Consider the following 17,082-nt stretch of genomic DNA (forward strand, 5'->3'; position numbering starts at 1 on the left):
TGTTTCTTTTTTGTTTGATGAAAACTTAGCATTACTGGATGAGTAAAAGGACAAATTTTCACCACCAGAAAACTAACACTTCAACTAAATCTTATCTTCTATAGGCACCACATATAAGAAAGAAAAACTCGACCATAGATCTTATTTCATTTGAATATCCAAATTTGATTACGTCACAAGTATAAAAAAGATTCATAGAGGACACTGACACTCACTGGAGTTCGCTGCTATATGGCCACTCAGTTGGGCGTTGTGAGGATTTGAACCTTTGTAAATATGGTTACTTTAATGTAATTGTATTTTTTCCTTAAAAATCAAAAAGCTTTTTTTTTTTTTCCCCCCCCCCCCCCCCCCCCCCCCCCCCCCCCCCCCCCCCCCCCCCCCCCCCCCCCCCCCCCCCCTACTAATAGTCCACTTAAGTGGGGGAAACTCTAGGTAAAAATTACTGATGACTTAATTTTACCTATTTTTAAAATTAGGGTCTGTTTGGTTATATGAATTCAGACATTTTAAATCTCTGAATTCATGAATGAGAGATTTATAGTTTGGTAGTGAAAATCCCTAGATTCAAGAAAATTTAGAGATTCATTTTTTTACACTAAAAATGTGAATATGTCGATTTATGGGTATAGGGTGAAATCTCACCCCTATTATAAAAGTGTTTAACACCGTTATTGAATCTAGATCTTCTCCACCCAACCTATTTCTTCTACCAATCCACCCACATTCACATGAGCGTGTGACCCACATTGCCTCTGCCAAATATGGGCGGACCGTGAAAGTGGGTGGATGGGTGGAGGGACAAGTTTTTTTTGGGCCAAATTTAACTTATTTTTTACATTTTTTTTATGAGGTTCATCCGGGCCAGCTTGCGTGCACCACGATTACATCCTCAAATTAATGCCGCCGAAGGGGTGCGAACCCAAGACCTCCCCGTTTTACTAACCCATCATTTAACGATTAATGCCGCCGAATGGGTGCAAACCCAAGACAAGTTAGGTGGGGAGGATCCCCACTACAACTGTCACACCCCACCCGCGCCCGGATCCGGTCATCCACCCCCCCAGTGACAAATCCATACAAAACATGATATAGTATAATTAAATGGACAAGAATAAATCAAGTTTATCATACTAAGTTATCAAAACCGAAATAATGGTTACAATCATCCATTACTTCAAAATAAAAATATAACATCAGAGTTTTTAAAAGAAAAGAGAGTAATTTTCAACGCAGCGGAAAACTAAAGTATACTAGTTCTCTAATGGAATCCCACCCAAAAGAATAGTCTTGATACGGCATGAAGCTCCATGGCGTCAACTTCTTCTTCGGTCACTCCTTCAAGAAGATATACTAGCAACGAATCCTCCATTTGGAAGAAGTCCTCATAAACCTGCAGTATAATCTAATAGAAAAAGACATATAAAAGGAATGAGTTCAACAAAACATGAGGTCAACTCAACATCATATCACACATTCATTTTCAAGATTCACACCACACATATAACATGAATATCAATAATGTAATTAATGACAATGATATGATATGTGAATAATTATGCTCCTAACTCTATCATGAAGTCTCTATGGTAGACACGCATTAAGCAAACAAGCCCTTGAGGCCCATCACCCCTCACGCACTAAGCACGCCGCTGGGTCCCCGGGTTGGTAAAGTCTCATCGAGCCATGGTGGGGATTAAGTCACCACTCTCTCACATCACCATTGGTATAAGATCCGGCGCGTGTGGACAAACCTAAGCCCGGGCAGGGGTCATACATCTCGTACTACAATGGTCCGGATATCTCCCCTCACGCCTAGTGCTCGTGGTTCAATACCTCCCACCTATGAATGTAATCCTCAACGGAGGCATCCGTCGGATTACATCCCTTAACCCAGTGATCATCCACATATAATAGACATGATGATCTCCATGTCCTCTCACGGGTCGTTTCACCGGTCTTGAGTGCCCATGAGCCCATCTCGATATGCAACCCTACCTCTCAATGATGATAGTGGGCTGCTCGACACAGACCCAGCCACTACCATCACGGGTTAACCGGCTCAAACCCCCGCCGGAAGAGTAGTAGTACTCAAGAGGTCACCTAGCCCAACACTCAGACATGCCCTAAATATGAAACAACGAGTTAGGGAAAGCGCCAAGGGCACCAAGGAATGCGCCCAACCGCCTCCTCTGGTATCCTATCAGAAATGCCAAAAGGGCATTCCCCATTCTCCAACCACAACTAAGCAATCACAAACTAGGCGATGGGCGAACCCACAACCCAAACAGATAATACAAGGTAGAAGAAATAATAATATTCTCTCTCCTCACATACATTCACATTCCATATCATAACAACATTAATATATTTCACAGAAGAAGCAACATCATAAGTAATAATGATAAACATATATTATGACAATTCATATTTATCAAAAGATATAAAACAACAACAATCAATTCAATATAATGGGTTGGTTATTCCTCACCTTTACTTTGATATTTCTCCACAGATCAATATCTCTTCCCACAAGGAAATAACCTTTGGGTAATTTATCCTAATCATGCAAAAGGATTAACCAAATAAAAATAAGAGTTAATTTGGGTTTAGTAAAATATGTAAAAATATTCCCGTAACAACCCCAAATAGAACTCTAGGTTTTAACTCACCCTTTTAACCTAAATCGGCTAAAAGTTATAATTTTGTCTTTAATTGAAGTCGAAATGGAACGAAATTGTGGGAAAAATTAATTGGAAATAAAGAGATCACAAGGGTGTTCTCAATTTGATTTAATTTGACCTAAATCAAAGTCCCCCAAATTGGCTCTCATAAATCACCCGTGGGTAACCTAGAGAGTCAAAATGAATCACCCTTATCATGGGATTGCACCAATAACTCATTTATTAGAAAGCGACATTAAAAAGAAAATTGAGAAATAAGCTATCAACCTAAACATGCTCCGTTCCAAGATTCCTCAAAAGGGAAGGAGAGAAAATACTCACAAAATTGTGAGTAATAGAATAATTAAATAAAACTAACCTTTCTTGAAATTTTCTTGAAGATTCGAATCAGTAGATGCCTCCGGAAGAATGGAAATCGCCCCTCTTCGTTCTCCCTCCCGCAGCCTCAAGTCGTTCTTGTAAAATAAAATGCGGCACGGATGAGTTAAAACATAAAATAGGGTTTAAGAATCCGAAATTCCGTTTTGCCCCTAAATAGAAAATAGGGTGGGGATTGGTTCACCCAACGGCCCAACTTCCGTCCATGGTTGGACCCCCAAATGAACTCCGATTTTGATGATCTTTGGTCGTTGGAAAGGTCTTTCAACGATCTTCGATTTGATATCTTATTTACATCAATTGGAATCTCCATCACTGATCTACAGATATTCCAAAATTACCCTTTTTACACTATCGAGACTAATCTTCTCTCTTCACTTAAACTTTAGGAGAGTTTTTGAGTCATTATAAGGGTCATCTACTAACATTTGTTTAATTTCCAATCCTTCGGGCTCGAATTGAATGGTCCACAATTGTCGCCGAATCAAGGCCCAGGTTCTCGGTCTTAAAACCACGGGTTAAAGGGGTAGAAATCTGGGGGATTTCACAACAACTAATAGTAACTTGTTCTACTGAAATATCATTTAACGATTTTACATTCACTGAATAAAGCCATTTTAAAACCATGTGTGAAATGATTGATATACCCTAATGTTATTCCATTTCCCTTCTCTCTTCTTCCTACGTTCCATTGGACCACCACTTGTTTCGAATGTTATATGGGTTTTAACTAGAATTTCAAAGAATACATGGTTTTTTTTTAATCATATATTGCCACCAAATAAAATGTTTGGGGCTAGTTTTAGTGCCTAAACATGCTGGATCAACTTACAAGGTTATCTGGGTCTTTTTATTTGTTCTAGGGTTTTCAGTTTTCACTTGTATCTATATTTATAGTTTCTTGACAAGTTGAGAGGGGTAGAAAACAACTAAAATTGGATCCCCTCTTCTTCATCATGGTGAAAACTGTCGCAGTTTGGCCGTGGGTTTATGTAAATCCCGCCTTATAAGTGCGTTTTTTGCACAGCTTTCCTAACATCATAGATGTTTATTTGCAGATGTCCCCAGTCATGAGATTCTTTCTAGATAATGAATCGGTGTACTGGCACAAAGTACATTGTACACCTATTTTGTGAATGTTCCTTTTGCATTGAAAAAGCATGCTACTCAGGATGTCTTGGCTTTTTCTTGCCATTTTGCTAATTGAAATTCAGTTTACCAAAAAAAAAAGAAAAGAAAAGCATGCTACGATGAAGTGAGAAGGACAAGTAATATATGAGAGTTAGAATTTTTTTTTTGGGGGGTAACATGAATGAGAGTTAGATGATGCAGCATTACCCTACCCCTGGTTCCAAAGTGTGTCCATTGGTAATATAGCTCAAGGTCTAGATTAGTAATGCATCAAATTTAAGAATGTATTCCAATCAAATACAAATAGTATAATCATGTATATCATTTATTTCTGTTCATACATAACAATGTTATTACTATACATTCTCCCAACCTTTTGCAGGAGTAAAAGCTATCAAAATAAGCAGTTCAGTTCTGTCATGCTGACCTCCAGAAAAATCACAAGCCCTCTTGTGTTTCTGAATGGCTCCTATAAGAACAACCCTGTGATAACAATAAGTGATTTCAGCTCTTGTGGACTACTTTGCCTTTGTATCTCACCGAGGGTGAAGCTCTGTAATAGATGCACCATTGATAGACGTTGGTTTGGGTTTACATGTGGAACTACAAAAAAAGGCAGGTGATGATGGTGCTTGGAGAGTGAGAGATGCACTACTGAACATGAGATTAACTGATGCCATGGTAGGTCTGTCGGCTACATCTTCTTGAACACATAACAGTCCAATGTGAATGCACAGCCTTACTTCTCTTTCTGAACAATTCCCTCTCAAAGTCGCATCTATAAACTCCAAGGCTGTGTTCTTCCTCCAATGTCTCCATGCCTAAAAGAATTTATCAACATAAGCGAATAAAGAGATAGGATTTCCTTTTAAAAAGAAAAGAAAAATGCATAGAATGAGAAGCAAGAATGAATACCAACCATAAGTAGTTTTAGTATGACATGAATTGCACAATACTGCAATGGCTTGAATCAGTTCATGTTCAAATTTAGCTTAATTTCATCTAATACAATAATCCCAACCTGAACCAACGATGGCAAAGTATCTGGTGCAGCTACAGAGAAACTGCATCGAGCTTCTGTTAGATGTAGCATAAGGAAAAGGCCTAGATGCCAAGAGTACATTGATTCTGAAGGCAATCCAGGCCAATTCTGATCCGCATCCCAACTCCATTTTTAGAATCCCTGTCTCTACACCTTGAGAGGGGACTTTAAGTTACTCAACAATTGCTCTATATTTTACCTTGATGTCTCAAAACTCTTGGGCTTCAAAATCATTGTGGGAAATCTATTGCCACACCTAGTGCACTTTCAGCTTCCCTGACTGAAACTCGATAAGAAGTAACTATTTTACATCTAGAGTTCATACTTACATGGCTAAGAAGGTCCTCATCGTGGTCTTGACCGAAACTGATGTTCTTCTTTCCACTCACAATTTCCAGAAGTAATACACCAAAACTATAAACATCTGACTTAACTGAGAAGAACCCGTGCATTGCATACTCTGGAGCCATATATCCACTGCATTGCACCTCAACGCATTAGTTTTTTAATTATTATTATTTTTTCTTTCGTACTTCATGATCAATGAAATGGGATATTCGAAAAAATGAAATTCAAACCTACTACTCTATTAATATAGAAATAAATAAAATGGAACATGACAAACTTCAGCAAATTTGAGCCCAGGGGAGTGCAAGAATGTCTACAAAAGAAAAAACTATCTACCTCTATTGAGGATATCTAAAGAATGTTTGGCCAGTTTGTAGTTCATCTCATAAATTCATAAATGATGATTAAGATCAATATTAGGATCATGGAATTTTCACTTACTATGTTCCGACAATCCTACTCGTATTTTGAGTTTGGTCAATGACAAAAAGCCTTGCCATACCAAAATCTGAAATTTTTGGGTTCATTTTCTCATCTAACAAAACATTGCTGGCTTTGAGATCTCGATGTATAATCCTAAGTTGAGAATCTTCATGAAGATAAAGAAGCCCTCGAGCAATGCCACATATGATTTTGTAACGCTTTTCCCAGTTCAATAGTGTGTGTTTGATTGGATCTACACGTTCATCCAAAAAAAGATCAAATTAGGATTCTGGTACTAATGCAGTTTCCAAATACTCATAACAGTTCCATATGCAGTTTCTAAATAATCATGACAACCACATATTCATCTTAGGAATCATCAAAATCAATTGGTTCTCATAATGAAGCTGCATACATAAAATAATAGATGTAGAGATTTAAAACCAAGTAAATCGACTGAAATCATCAACAAAAATAATATATGAATTGAATCCACTAATTGACAAAGTTTTAGTGGGACCACACAAATCACAATGAATAAGCTGTAATGGTTGAGTAGTTCTACTAACTGAAATGGAAAAGGGTAATTTGTGATGTTTGCCAAGTTGGCAAGCGTCACAAATTTTATTGAATCTAAGTGTTTCAAAGGAATTAAATAAGATACTATTTCTCAAATGAGTAAGTACTGCGGAAGAAGGATGACAAACCGGCGATGCCACATATCAGAAGGAGCTTTATTTTCATAAAGAGCCAAAGGAGGCACAACATTGGCCGAGAAAGAATACAATTTATCTTTGACTGGACCCTTCAGTAGAATGATGCTTGACTCCAAACCCTTAACACAGAAACCCCATGGAAAAAATTCAACGGAACAATTATTGTCAGATGTAAGTTGAGAAGTGGAAATTAAATTATTTGACAATTGGGGAACTATTAGTATATCATTAAGAGATAAATGATTTGAATTTTTTTTTTTCAAAGTTGAGGAGCCTATATGAGTTATAGGGAGTTTCTTACCATCACCAATTGAAACCTGGTCTTCTCCTTTGTAAGTGGCAGATCGCCGTAGCATGGCTGGATCAAATTACATATGGTTGGTAGCACCTGAATCCGGTATCCACTGTGCATCATTTTGTGGTGTAATGTATTGGGTATTTTGGGTACCATGTAAGCCAACATAAGGAGTGTGAGTTGGTGGATTAGGATTATTTCGGCTCTGGGCATAACGGAAATAGCATCTATTGGCCGAATGGTCTTGCTTAGCCCATATTTGACATTTGAAGGAATTAGTATTAAAGGTGTTCTGCTTTGGTCGGTTATAAGAATCTTGAGATCTTAGAGGGCCATTTGATGAATTTCGGAAGTCAGATCTAGGTGGGATTCGATTGTTGTAGGAATTAATACTATTATTAGGCCGATTAAATTTAGGCTGATCTGCAATAAGTAATGCAGTAGGGGAATAGGAATTGGTTAAGATTGATTGGGTGTTCCCATAGCCATGGCATCGTTGCTCATGCGTAAGTAATTTGGCCCTTAGGTCAGTAAAGGTAATGAATGGGGTAATATTTTCCACAGTGATGATGAAAGTGAGATAATCCGAACCAAGACCATTTAATGTATATGCTACCAAGTCAGAGTCATTTACCTTGGCATTGATTGCCACTAAGGAATCAGCGATGGACTTAATTTTGTGAAGATAGTCCGTAATTGTGCTCGTTCCTTTATTGATCATTTGCAATTCACTACAAAGATAAGTCCTTTGAGCAGTTGATTGTTGTTGGAAGAGTTGTGCAAGAGAATCTCATACATCTTTCGCTGTTTGAAAGCCAAGAATATGAGAAGTAATAGACAGTGTGAAAGTGGCATTGATGCATGCTTGAACAAAATGATCATTCTTTCTCCAGGTTTGAAATATTGGATTCGGCGTTTGAGTTCCTCCAGAAGTGACAGTTTGATTTGGTATTGATCCAGTACCATCAAGATGATGCATAAGATCACAGGTAATAAAAATGAATTCTAATTGTTCTTTCCACATGAGATAATTTGCTCCATCAAGCTTGACAGAAACAAGGTTGGAGAGATTGGTAATGGGGAATGGAGTGTTACCAGTGGTCATTGAAAATGTAGTGTTTTGGAGAAAAAAAAAACTCAAAACCTTAGCTCTAATACCATGAAACAATGTAGAGAAAAACTCTAATTTTGATAAGTTGGTTGCGTACCTTGATGTGTAAGTCTTATGAATTTATAAATAAACATGGCTGTTGTACAATAGTCATTTACAATATTCAAATTTGAATTCAAAAATCAAATTCAAACCATAACATATCCGTTATGGTCTTTCAGTAAAACAAGAGGTACTCTTCTCCAGCCAAACATCTTATCAGCATACTACTTTGCATTAGATAAAAGGGAGAATACTTCTAATCTTTCGGTAGCAATTGAAAGAAATGCAACTGAAAAGAGAAGAAGAAATAGTGTCTAACCAAATATGAAGTGATCAAGGCTTGAATTTGGCAAGAACTCATAGATCAGGAGCTTTTCTTTTCCTTGTAAGCTGAAGCCAATGAGCCTTACAAGATTCCTATGATGCAACTTGGCCAGTAAGACCACTTCATTCTTAAATTCTTGTTCACCTTGTCCAGAATCTCCAGAAAGCCTCTTCACAGCAATTTCTTGTCCATTCAAAAGCTTACCCTACACTCCAATTCTATTAGGGGATACTAGCAAAAGTGTATACTCATATAGATGATCTACAACCATCTTCAAGAACTGATATGCAACTTCAAATTGTACATGTAAAAGAATTCTTGTACACTTGCATCACAATTTTGTATCATTACCTTGTAAACGGGACCAAATCCACCTTGTCCAAGCTTATTCAAGTCAGAGAAGTTGGTTGTGGCTGCTTGTATTGTTTCAAAGTCAAACTGGAAGGGTTGCACCATGCTAACCTCCCCTAGACCTTAAATGAATCCCCCACACACCAAAAAAATAAACAAATAAACCAATTAATACTTGACAAATAAAATGCAGAAATGATGATGCTAAAATGGATGAGTGGCAAAATTGGGAAGATATGCCAAACAATGATCATACTAGTTTTGGTCTAAGAACAGCTATGAGAAAATCCATTAAGGTGGCATGGCCATGTTCAACACAGGCTTTAAAGTGCCCCTATACAAAAAATTGATTTAATCTAAAACGAAGGAATCAGAAGAACTAGTGGTAGACCTCAGATAACGTTTAGAGACATGCTCAAAAAGGATATGCATAGCTTAGGTCTTGTGTCTAGTATGGCCTCAAATAGAGCTGATTCGAAGGCAACCATATGTTAAACAGCTCCATATAGTTGGGATTAGGCTTGTTGTTGTTGATATTGTTGGTGTAATGCAAAGCATAGTTAGCCAAAGCTCAATCAAGGGAGTGTAATATGTTCTTCCCGAGCTACTTTCAATTGGTATTTTTAATGCTTTTCCCTACACATCTCATGATTCTTCCCCCAGTCACCATGATTGAATGAAATTAATCCACTTTAAACATTTTAGCATCAAATGATGTCCTTGAAGACATGGAAACCAACATAAAATAAAGAAGACAAAGAAGTATTTGAACCATAGTTGCTCACCATGACCTTCACTCCTTAGCTTTCCATCACCATCACTCTTTAGCTTCCTCCTCTTAAAACAATATACATAAGCGACAGAAACAAGTATAACCGCTGTTACTGCTGGAACAACAGTACTAATAACAATGGTGGATGAACTTTTCCCTTTCCCTGGAAAAACAGCAAGTCTTTCTCTTCATGTATGATCTATGTTCTTGAAATTGATAGTTAGGGATGTTATTCATGGGCCGTCAACGTTAATCTCAGAGATCTAAGAGGGAAAATCAGATAGAGAAGAACATAATTAAGAGAACCATAATCTTTAATTACCTTGTGTGGTGTTGGTGCCCCCACCATCAACAGCCGGAGGAGGTGATGATAATGCCGGCGGAGAAGCCAGTATTGAGGACGGCGGTGGCGGAGATAACAAGTCAAAGAAGGGATCAGAACCATAACTTAAGAAGCAACTAACTGTACGAACATTCCCTCCCGATCTCCAATTACAACAACTTCGAATGTCTGATATTATGTTTCGCAAGCAAGTGTAGCAGAGACTGTTCGACAAGTCGCTCGTGCACTGCAACATCCCATATACAAACTCAAAATTGCTGATAGAGCTGTTCCTTCCAGTTGCGAATTTTGAAGGGCTTTCAGCAGCCGTGATCGACAAGTTATCCATTAAACCTGCAACCCTCTCGTTAAAGAGAGTCACATCTGTCACATTGTCCACTGGATAGACGTAGATTTTGGGGCTTTGGCCGTCGATTTGGCCGAGGAAGTTCCAGTCTGCGAAGCGTAAGACACAACCCCAATACCATATCGATCCTTCCTTCCGATTAGGACAACGTCGACGGATCTCAGTTGCAGAAGTATTCACACAGTTTCGGCACTCTTCTTGTGTGGAATCTCCTCTGCACTGGACGAGACCATACACACGGTTGGGAACATTGCCGGAAACGGTGATGTTGAAACGAGTTAAGGGAGTCTTTGAGAACAGAGAGGACAAGGTTTGGTTGAGATTAGTTTCGAACTGGCTGCCGGAAGTATAGTTGTCGGAATCGTAACAGGAGACGATTGAAGGATCCTCGGCTTCCGAAAGAGAAGGTATCTGAAACAACAGAGCAAGAATAGCAAGAATTGCAGATAAGATAATGGTTGTGTTCGCATTTGATGCCAGAAGAAGGCGACGCATGGAAGGATGAGGAGCAGAGTCTGAACTTTGAAGTAGAGAAAGAACGAAATGACAGTTCAGAAAGAGGAAAAACGCATTCATTCATATAGGTCAAGCGATCCTTTTGTTGACCATAAACAGTCAACGCGTTAACGTGTTTTTTTATTAGTTCTTCTTCAAATGAAATTGCACGCAAAAGAGTCCTGAATCTCCTTTGACTGTCAGAATGTTGACCCTTCAAGAAAATAAATAAATAAACAAATGTTGACCTTCGGACAATTATATTAATTAGGGTTCCCACAGAGAGAGAGAGAGAGAGAGAGAGAGTATTGTTTTGTTCTTGAGCCAAAAAAATAGGAAGTTGATTTATCTATACGGCTTATATAACAAGAATTTAACATACTCAAAAGTCCTTTACTAAACTCAAATAGATTCAACCTAGGCAATTTGAATTGACTTTGAAAATGAATTAAACTAGCTGATTTGAATAAATTAAAGCAATGGATCTCTCATTGATTCCAGTTTTAGACAAGTTGTTGAACTATTTCTAGATGCGATAGATTTTGCACCTACAAATGATACTAGATATAATAAATTAGATTAAAATAAGCAAGAGTAGTCGAAGAATAGCAATTGAGATTGGTTACATGTTCTTATGGGAGAAAAAAAGGAGATTCATTCATTACATGTTCCTAAATCCAAATGTATTTTAAATGCAATGTCCGAAATTTTGTTGAAATTCAATTTCGCCAAAATTTTGGTGATATATGTTCAAGTTTATGTCAGATTTTGACCCCCAATTTCAGGGGATATTTTAGATTATTTGAGCCCAAATTTGATATCTACTCTAATTTGATACCAATAAAAACACTAGAATTGCTGGTTTAGCTAAAACCTCACATAGATTGGTGTTCTTGATTGGCATATACCAGACTAAAATGCGAGAGGAACTTCTCCATATTTCTTCATCTTCTCGCCTCAACGTTCTCTCCACAACTGTTTGGGTTGAGGTAGATCTTGGTCTTCATCTTCTATTTCATTTTTCTTCTACTTCCACTGATATCTTCTTCTCACAGTATAGTGTTGGAGCGAAATAACGAGATTTATGTTGGAGCACATTTTCTTGGAGCAAATCATAGGTACAATATGTGCTTCTTCTTCTCCTTCTTTCCTGTGTTTTGGAACCTTGCTATCTTTCTTCTTTTTCTTGCTGATTAAATGAGAACATACATTAATATACATTTCAATTACCTTATTTTTACAATCTATAGATTTAAAATCTCTAGATATTTGAAATCTCTTGACTAAAGTAACCAAATAGGCCCTTAGAGAATGGCTTGATTTTGTTAATTAATTCAAAATTTGAAATTGAAATGACCATAATGCCCATAAATACCCTTTAATATCAATTTACTAAATTGCCTTCTCATACCCAACTCTTAGAGGGTTTGGCTCCTCTCCATGGAGCATATCCCCTAGGGAGTGCCTACTGAACTCCGTGAGTTTGCCATGTGGATTATGTCAATCTAAGGGATGGAAATAAAAAAATTTACTTTTACCCACACTAAATCCACCAAACCCGAAAACCCATTTGGAGTCTCATCTTCCTTGTTTTTCTCTCTTATGGCGAAGCCTACTGGAGTGGAAATTGCAGAATTTAAAATCAGATTAATTGATTCACTTGCATGTTCATGTTCCAAGAGTTTAAAGTTAAATTAACTTTCTTGAACAAAATCTTTGTTTCCTCTCTTTGTTCGTGAAGATTTCTCTCTTTGTTCCAATACCTGGTGTTGTTCCCGAATCTACTCTGGTTCTAAACTATTTCGAAGATGGACTGAACTAAGCTTAAACTAGAAGACTGAACAATAAATGAATTGTGAGAGTGGGCCACCTCTGAGAATGGGAAACCACCTCCAACGATTGAGTCAAATTCAGGATAACAAAAAACTCGTAGTGAGGGATTTAGAACTCAAAGAGCATTCAATGCTAAGAGTAATTGTAGGAGAGTAAAATGTTGAGTATTCTCACTTGACTTGCCTTCTATCATTCATCTGTTACCTTTATACTAAGAATCCTTGAGGTTCTCATGGAAAAGATTCCCTTCCTCCTCTAGATGGGCATATGATTGTTGAAAAGTCTAGATTGAATGCAACGCTTGGCTTGTTGGAGAAGCCAAGGCCTGAATCTTCCTCAAGAAGCTACAAGTGCCATACAATTGGCCTCAAATATCATCCGAAATATCCGTTGGTATAGTCCCTTGATTTGTTACACAATTAATGCATATTGACATCTTGGCAACTGATGTTAAGTTCTCATCTAATGCTCTGTCGTATCTAGTTCTCCACCAAGAAGTTGCATCTCAGGTGTCCTCACTTGAATTTCTATTATGTGAAATGGCAAGGCCCAAGTGGCACTTTAGTTATGTTGGCCTTCTCAAATGTAACTTTCCATAATGAACCCAACGGTTCATTTTTCCCTTCTTGATTGAACCGGTGTAAACATCTATTCATACTAAACGGTTCACTCAGGTTTATTATTACAACCCAAAATAGAAGTAACATTAGCCCCTTTAGTTTCCGGAATCAAAATACTCGAATCGGGAAGTAACTTTGCGGGCGCTTCCAAGTGGAGCTGTTAAGAGCATGAACTGACAAAAATGCTTTTTTGAGACGCATGCATAATATGCTCTATAGTTATGTCAATAAATGAGGTGACGTCTTCAAATCCCATCGCACACACACTTGATGGCCACGTTTGCCTAGCAACTCCTCATTATTAGGAAGGGGGAATGTTACTTGTTGGCAACCGTTGATTTCAAAGTAATCTTGACCGTTCATTCAAAATTTATCTACCTATAAAAACCCTTTGTCCTTCATCGTTACATTTTCTTCTTCTCTTTATTGCTGCTACAATTGTCAAAGCTTACAAGTCTTTCGAAACTTTTGTGTGAAGTCTCTATGTTATTTTCTTCTTACCCTCTCTTTCAAACACAGTAAGTTCTTACCGTAATCTTTAGCCATGGGTATATCAAGAATATGATGTTCAAGGGAACCTTACTGTCTCAAGGAACCCTAGGAGGAACACGGCATTAGAGGTGATCCCTTTATAGGAGACTTCCCTCCTTCCCCATCAAACCCTACACCTACTTCCGATAGTGGGCGTGTCTAAGAGGACGCTACGGGGTCTTCTTAGTTGGATGTTGAAGAGTTTAAAACTCCCCTAGATAGAATACACCCTAGCTTCACAAATAAGTTTGGGCTTTAGTATTTCCGTTCTCTCCTACTCCCCGAACATCTTTGCCTTATGAAGACTGCCTTTAGGATCCCTTTTGACTTCCAAGTGAGGATCCCAAGACCTTTTGAGAGGGCGTGTTTGTTGAGAGAGGGTGAATTCCCTCTTACTTTGATTCCATGCTTGGAGGCATGAGGGTCCCCTTTCACCCCTTCATCTTATAGGTTCTTTTTCATTTCAATCTTAACCCAGGGATGTTAGCCCCTAATGGGTGGAGAAGTTTAGTGGGATTCATGGGATACTACAACAACATGGGGGTAGAGCTAAACCTGAATGTGTTATGTTGCATCTTCTCCTTGAAGACCATAGAGCATGAAGGGTGGTACAGCTTCAACAGAAGAGGAATTGCTCAGATGAAGTTCCTAGTATTTATAGAAGGAACACTACCATCCAACAATAAGGGTTGGAGGGACAGATATATAGCATGTCTCCCCCCTCAGGATTGTGCAGTGTTGGAGTGGCCTACCTTCTCTAGTAGTAAGTTGAGGAAGATCAACATCAAGCCTAAATTGCCTGCTGAAGATGATAGGATCTTCACGAAGTTCGTACATTGTGAGGGGGTGCCCATCCATGGGAGGGAGATGGATTTTGAATTCCGTCTGATGAAGTGGGAAATCATGGAGGGTGAGCCCCCTTGAATCTAGTGTTGTATCTTCTCTTTCTGTTTTCATGTTTTGCACTTTATTTTCTAACAGTGATTCACTTTTCCTTGTTCTAGGTCCTCCAATGGTAGATAGAAGAGCTCTCTTGGCTTCGTACTTGGCTGCCCAAGCTATAGCATATGATGAGTGTGAGAAAGTAGAGGGACATGGAGCCCCAGACCGCGTGGTTTGGGTCCCTGCCGAATCATAAATGAAAACTTTGATTGACCTTGATTACCAGGCTAGGGATGAGGCGCCGGGGCAACAAAAAAGGCTGGAGCTGCAATAATTGCCCCCCGACATGACTTGGCAAGATGCATCACATTCCTATGATATAAATCGTCACAAAAGTTAATAATAATAATCAAAGTGCAAAGACATGGGGAAGTTCATCTAGAACATACAAAAGAATTTGCTTCAAATTATAAACAACTTTTTAGTGGACGGGGCCTGAACGGGAAGCCCCCCCACTTAACTAAGAAGTTGTCGCCAAAAATATATTTCTCCATGTGGTTTTAGAAAACCATAGCTCAATTTATAGTATACCTTTCACAACTAGTTTTGCAAGGCCACTCATACAGGTAGGTAAGATGGGTACGCTGTCAAAATTATTTTAGACAGTTTCGGAACCATATAGGTTATGGCCGATAATACTTGATCATCATGTTTTACAATAGACCCATGCCAATCCACTACCATGAACTAGGACCATAACAGCAGCACTTTTCCCCCTAGAAATTCTGCCTCTCTCTTCTCTTCTTCATGTTCTTTTTGGGTTATGCGATGCACATGCCTATCACAAGCTTGAAAACTTGCCACAACAACCTATCACATTATCACAAGGCCGCACCTAGCGCCCCGGGGCTTGTTCTTGTTGTTCCACAGGGAAACCTACGTCAGTTTCTCCAACTTGCAGTGACTAGTTCAGGAGTCCATTGAGTTCAACAGGAAAGGGGAATTCCCACATAACCTCACAAAAGTCCCTGTTTAAACAACTAGTTATAAAACAGGAAGTTATCCTTGTGAAAAAATTATTTATTGAAAATCTCGAATAACAATTGTATTCTGGTCATCTCCCTTTGGCAATGGAACAAGGAAGAAAGCAATATCATCCCAAATGGAAAAAAAAAAATCCACATAGATCCAAATTTAACATCTTGGGGTTTTTGCCCGATGTTAGCTGTAGTTCCTTCTCTTGTTTTATATCAGGTGCTCATATAAAGTCTCTTCAACAATTTGAATTTAATCCACTGGTTCGCTTTTCTAGATGATCCTTCTAGGATTAGAACAGATCCTTCTACTTCTAGTTACTTGGGTTCTCTATTTCTACTTCTAGATTGTAGACCATAATAAAAGGCCAAACAATATTGAACATCCGTGAGAGCAGAGAAAAGCATTTTCTTTCCACGAGCTGAAACAATCCATGTCTCCCATAACAGATTTTGAAGGAAAAAGAGGGGGGCCCCAAAACCCAAAAACCAAAAAAAATCTAGATAAACTAATGAGTCAATCGTTTGAGAGATAGCAGAGAGAGCTAATGAGTCAATGGCGGAGAGATAGCTGAATGAATCTCCTCTCTACAAACCAAAAAATGGAAGATTTAGTTACAATTAGAAATAAACTTTTCTATCTTCATCCATGGATCTTTTACTCATTCAATTGGAAGTCTTGATCCAATTCAAACAAAATTATGCTTCGCGATTCCATAATCCAACTTTTCAATGTATAATTTACTTTTGGATAAAATCACGAGGCAAAAATAAATATATGGTGATGGTTACAGGAAAAAGTGTAGTCGAAAATCCCTTTTCTTGCAGTGAATTCAACCATACACTAGGTAATTGAAAACTTTTAATCATAAAAATGAAGATAAGGGTGTAAGTGGATCATATTCAAATCAGATAGTGGTAATACCATTTCGCATTCTATTATGTTCAGATGGATTCAGATAATGTCCTAGTAATTTTCAGACGGATTCAGCTAAATACGGATGATAATCGGATGATTATTTTCTTAAGTAGATTCTTCTAAATATAAATGAATACAAGTTGAGTACAAGTTTTCGACTACTTGTTGACAACTTTACCATCTTATTTGTAAGGGCAAGGTTTGAAATTTAAGAATTTAACAACTTTGGTAGTTATTTTAGTATAAAATCTAGAAAAATAATCACATATCTCAATCAAAAAATTATTAAAAAACAAAAACAAATAAATAACTTAATCAGATAATTTTATCGGCCAGACAATCAGTAGGAAAGAGGTATACCATATATGCATCATATTAGTAATCGGACGGATTCGCAGAGTCCTAAACGGATGTGGATACGAATTCGACAAGAAACATATGTGGATTTATACCAAAACCTA

The 17,082-nt window shown here is 38.0% G+C and overlaps 1 protein-coding gene across 1 annotated transcript; it reads right to left on the bottom strand.

The window, feature by feature from the left end:
• Positions 1 to 4,672: 4,672 nt before the first annotated feature.
• Positions 4,673 to 10,842, bottom strand: LOC149016229 (cysteine-rich receptor-like protein kinase 15). The gene is made up of 7 exons (XM_089155660.1): positions 9,941 to 10,842; positions 9,632 to 9,781; positions 8,847 to 8,968; positions 8,490 to 8,700; positions 6,025 to 6,259; positions 5,565 to 5,712; positions 4,673 to 5,014 (listed from the first exon to the last, which is right to left on the bottom strand). Exons 1-7 carry the CDS (start codon positions 10,800 to 10,802, stop codon positions 4,730 to 4,732), a joined length of 2,013 nt encoding a protein of 670 aa, XP_089011786.1. The 5' UTR covers positions 10,803 to 10,842; the 3' UTR covers positions 4,673 to 4,729.
• Positions 10,843 to 17,082: the final 6,240 nt, after the last annotated feature.

This window comes from Hakea prostrata, chromosome 5, assembly GCF_041222555.1.
Source record: "Hakea prostrata isolate BN-2017 chromosome 5, UWA_Hpros_2, whole genome shotgun sequence".
Lineage (NCBI taxonomy): Eukaryota > Viridiplantae > Streptophyta > Magnoliopsida > Proteales > Proteaceae > Hakea > Hakea prostrata.

Excerpts from the sequence above, each read along its gene's own strand:
- LOC149016229 (XM_089155660.1), bottom strand. The coding sequence starts at position 10,802 with ATGCGTCGCCTTCTTCTGGCATCAAATGCGAACACAACCATTATCTTA. Across the intron at positions 8,701-8,846 it reads GATTTGGTCCCGTTTACAAG|GGTAAGCTTTTGAATGGACA; the intron begins GTAATGATACAA and ends ATTGGAGTGTAG. Across the intron at positions 6,260-8,489 it reads CCTTGATCACTTCATATTTG|ATCCAATCAAACACACACTA; the intron begins GTTAGACACTAT and ends ATGAACGTGTAG.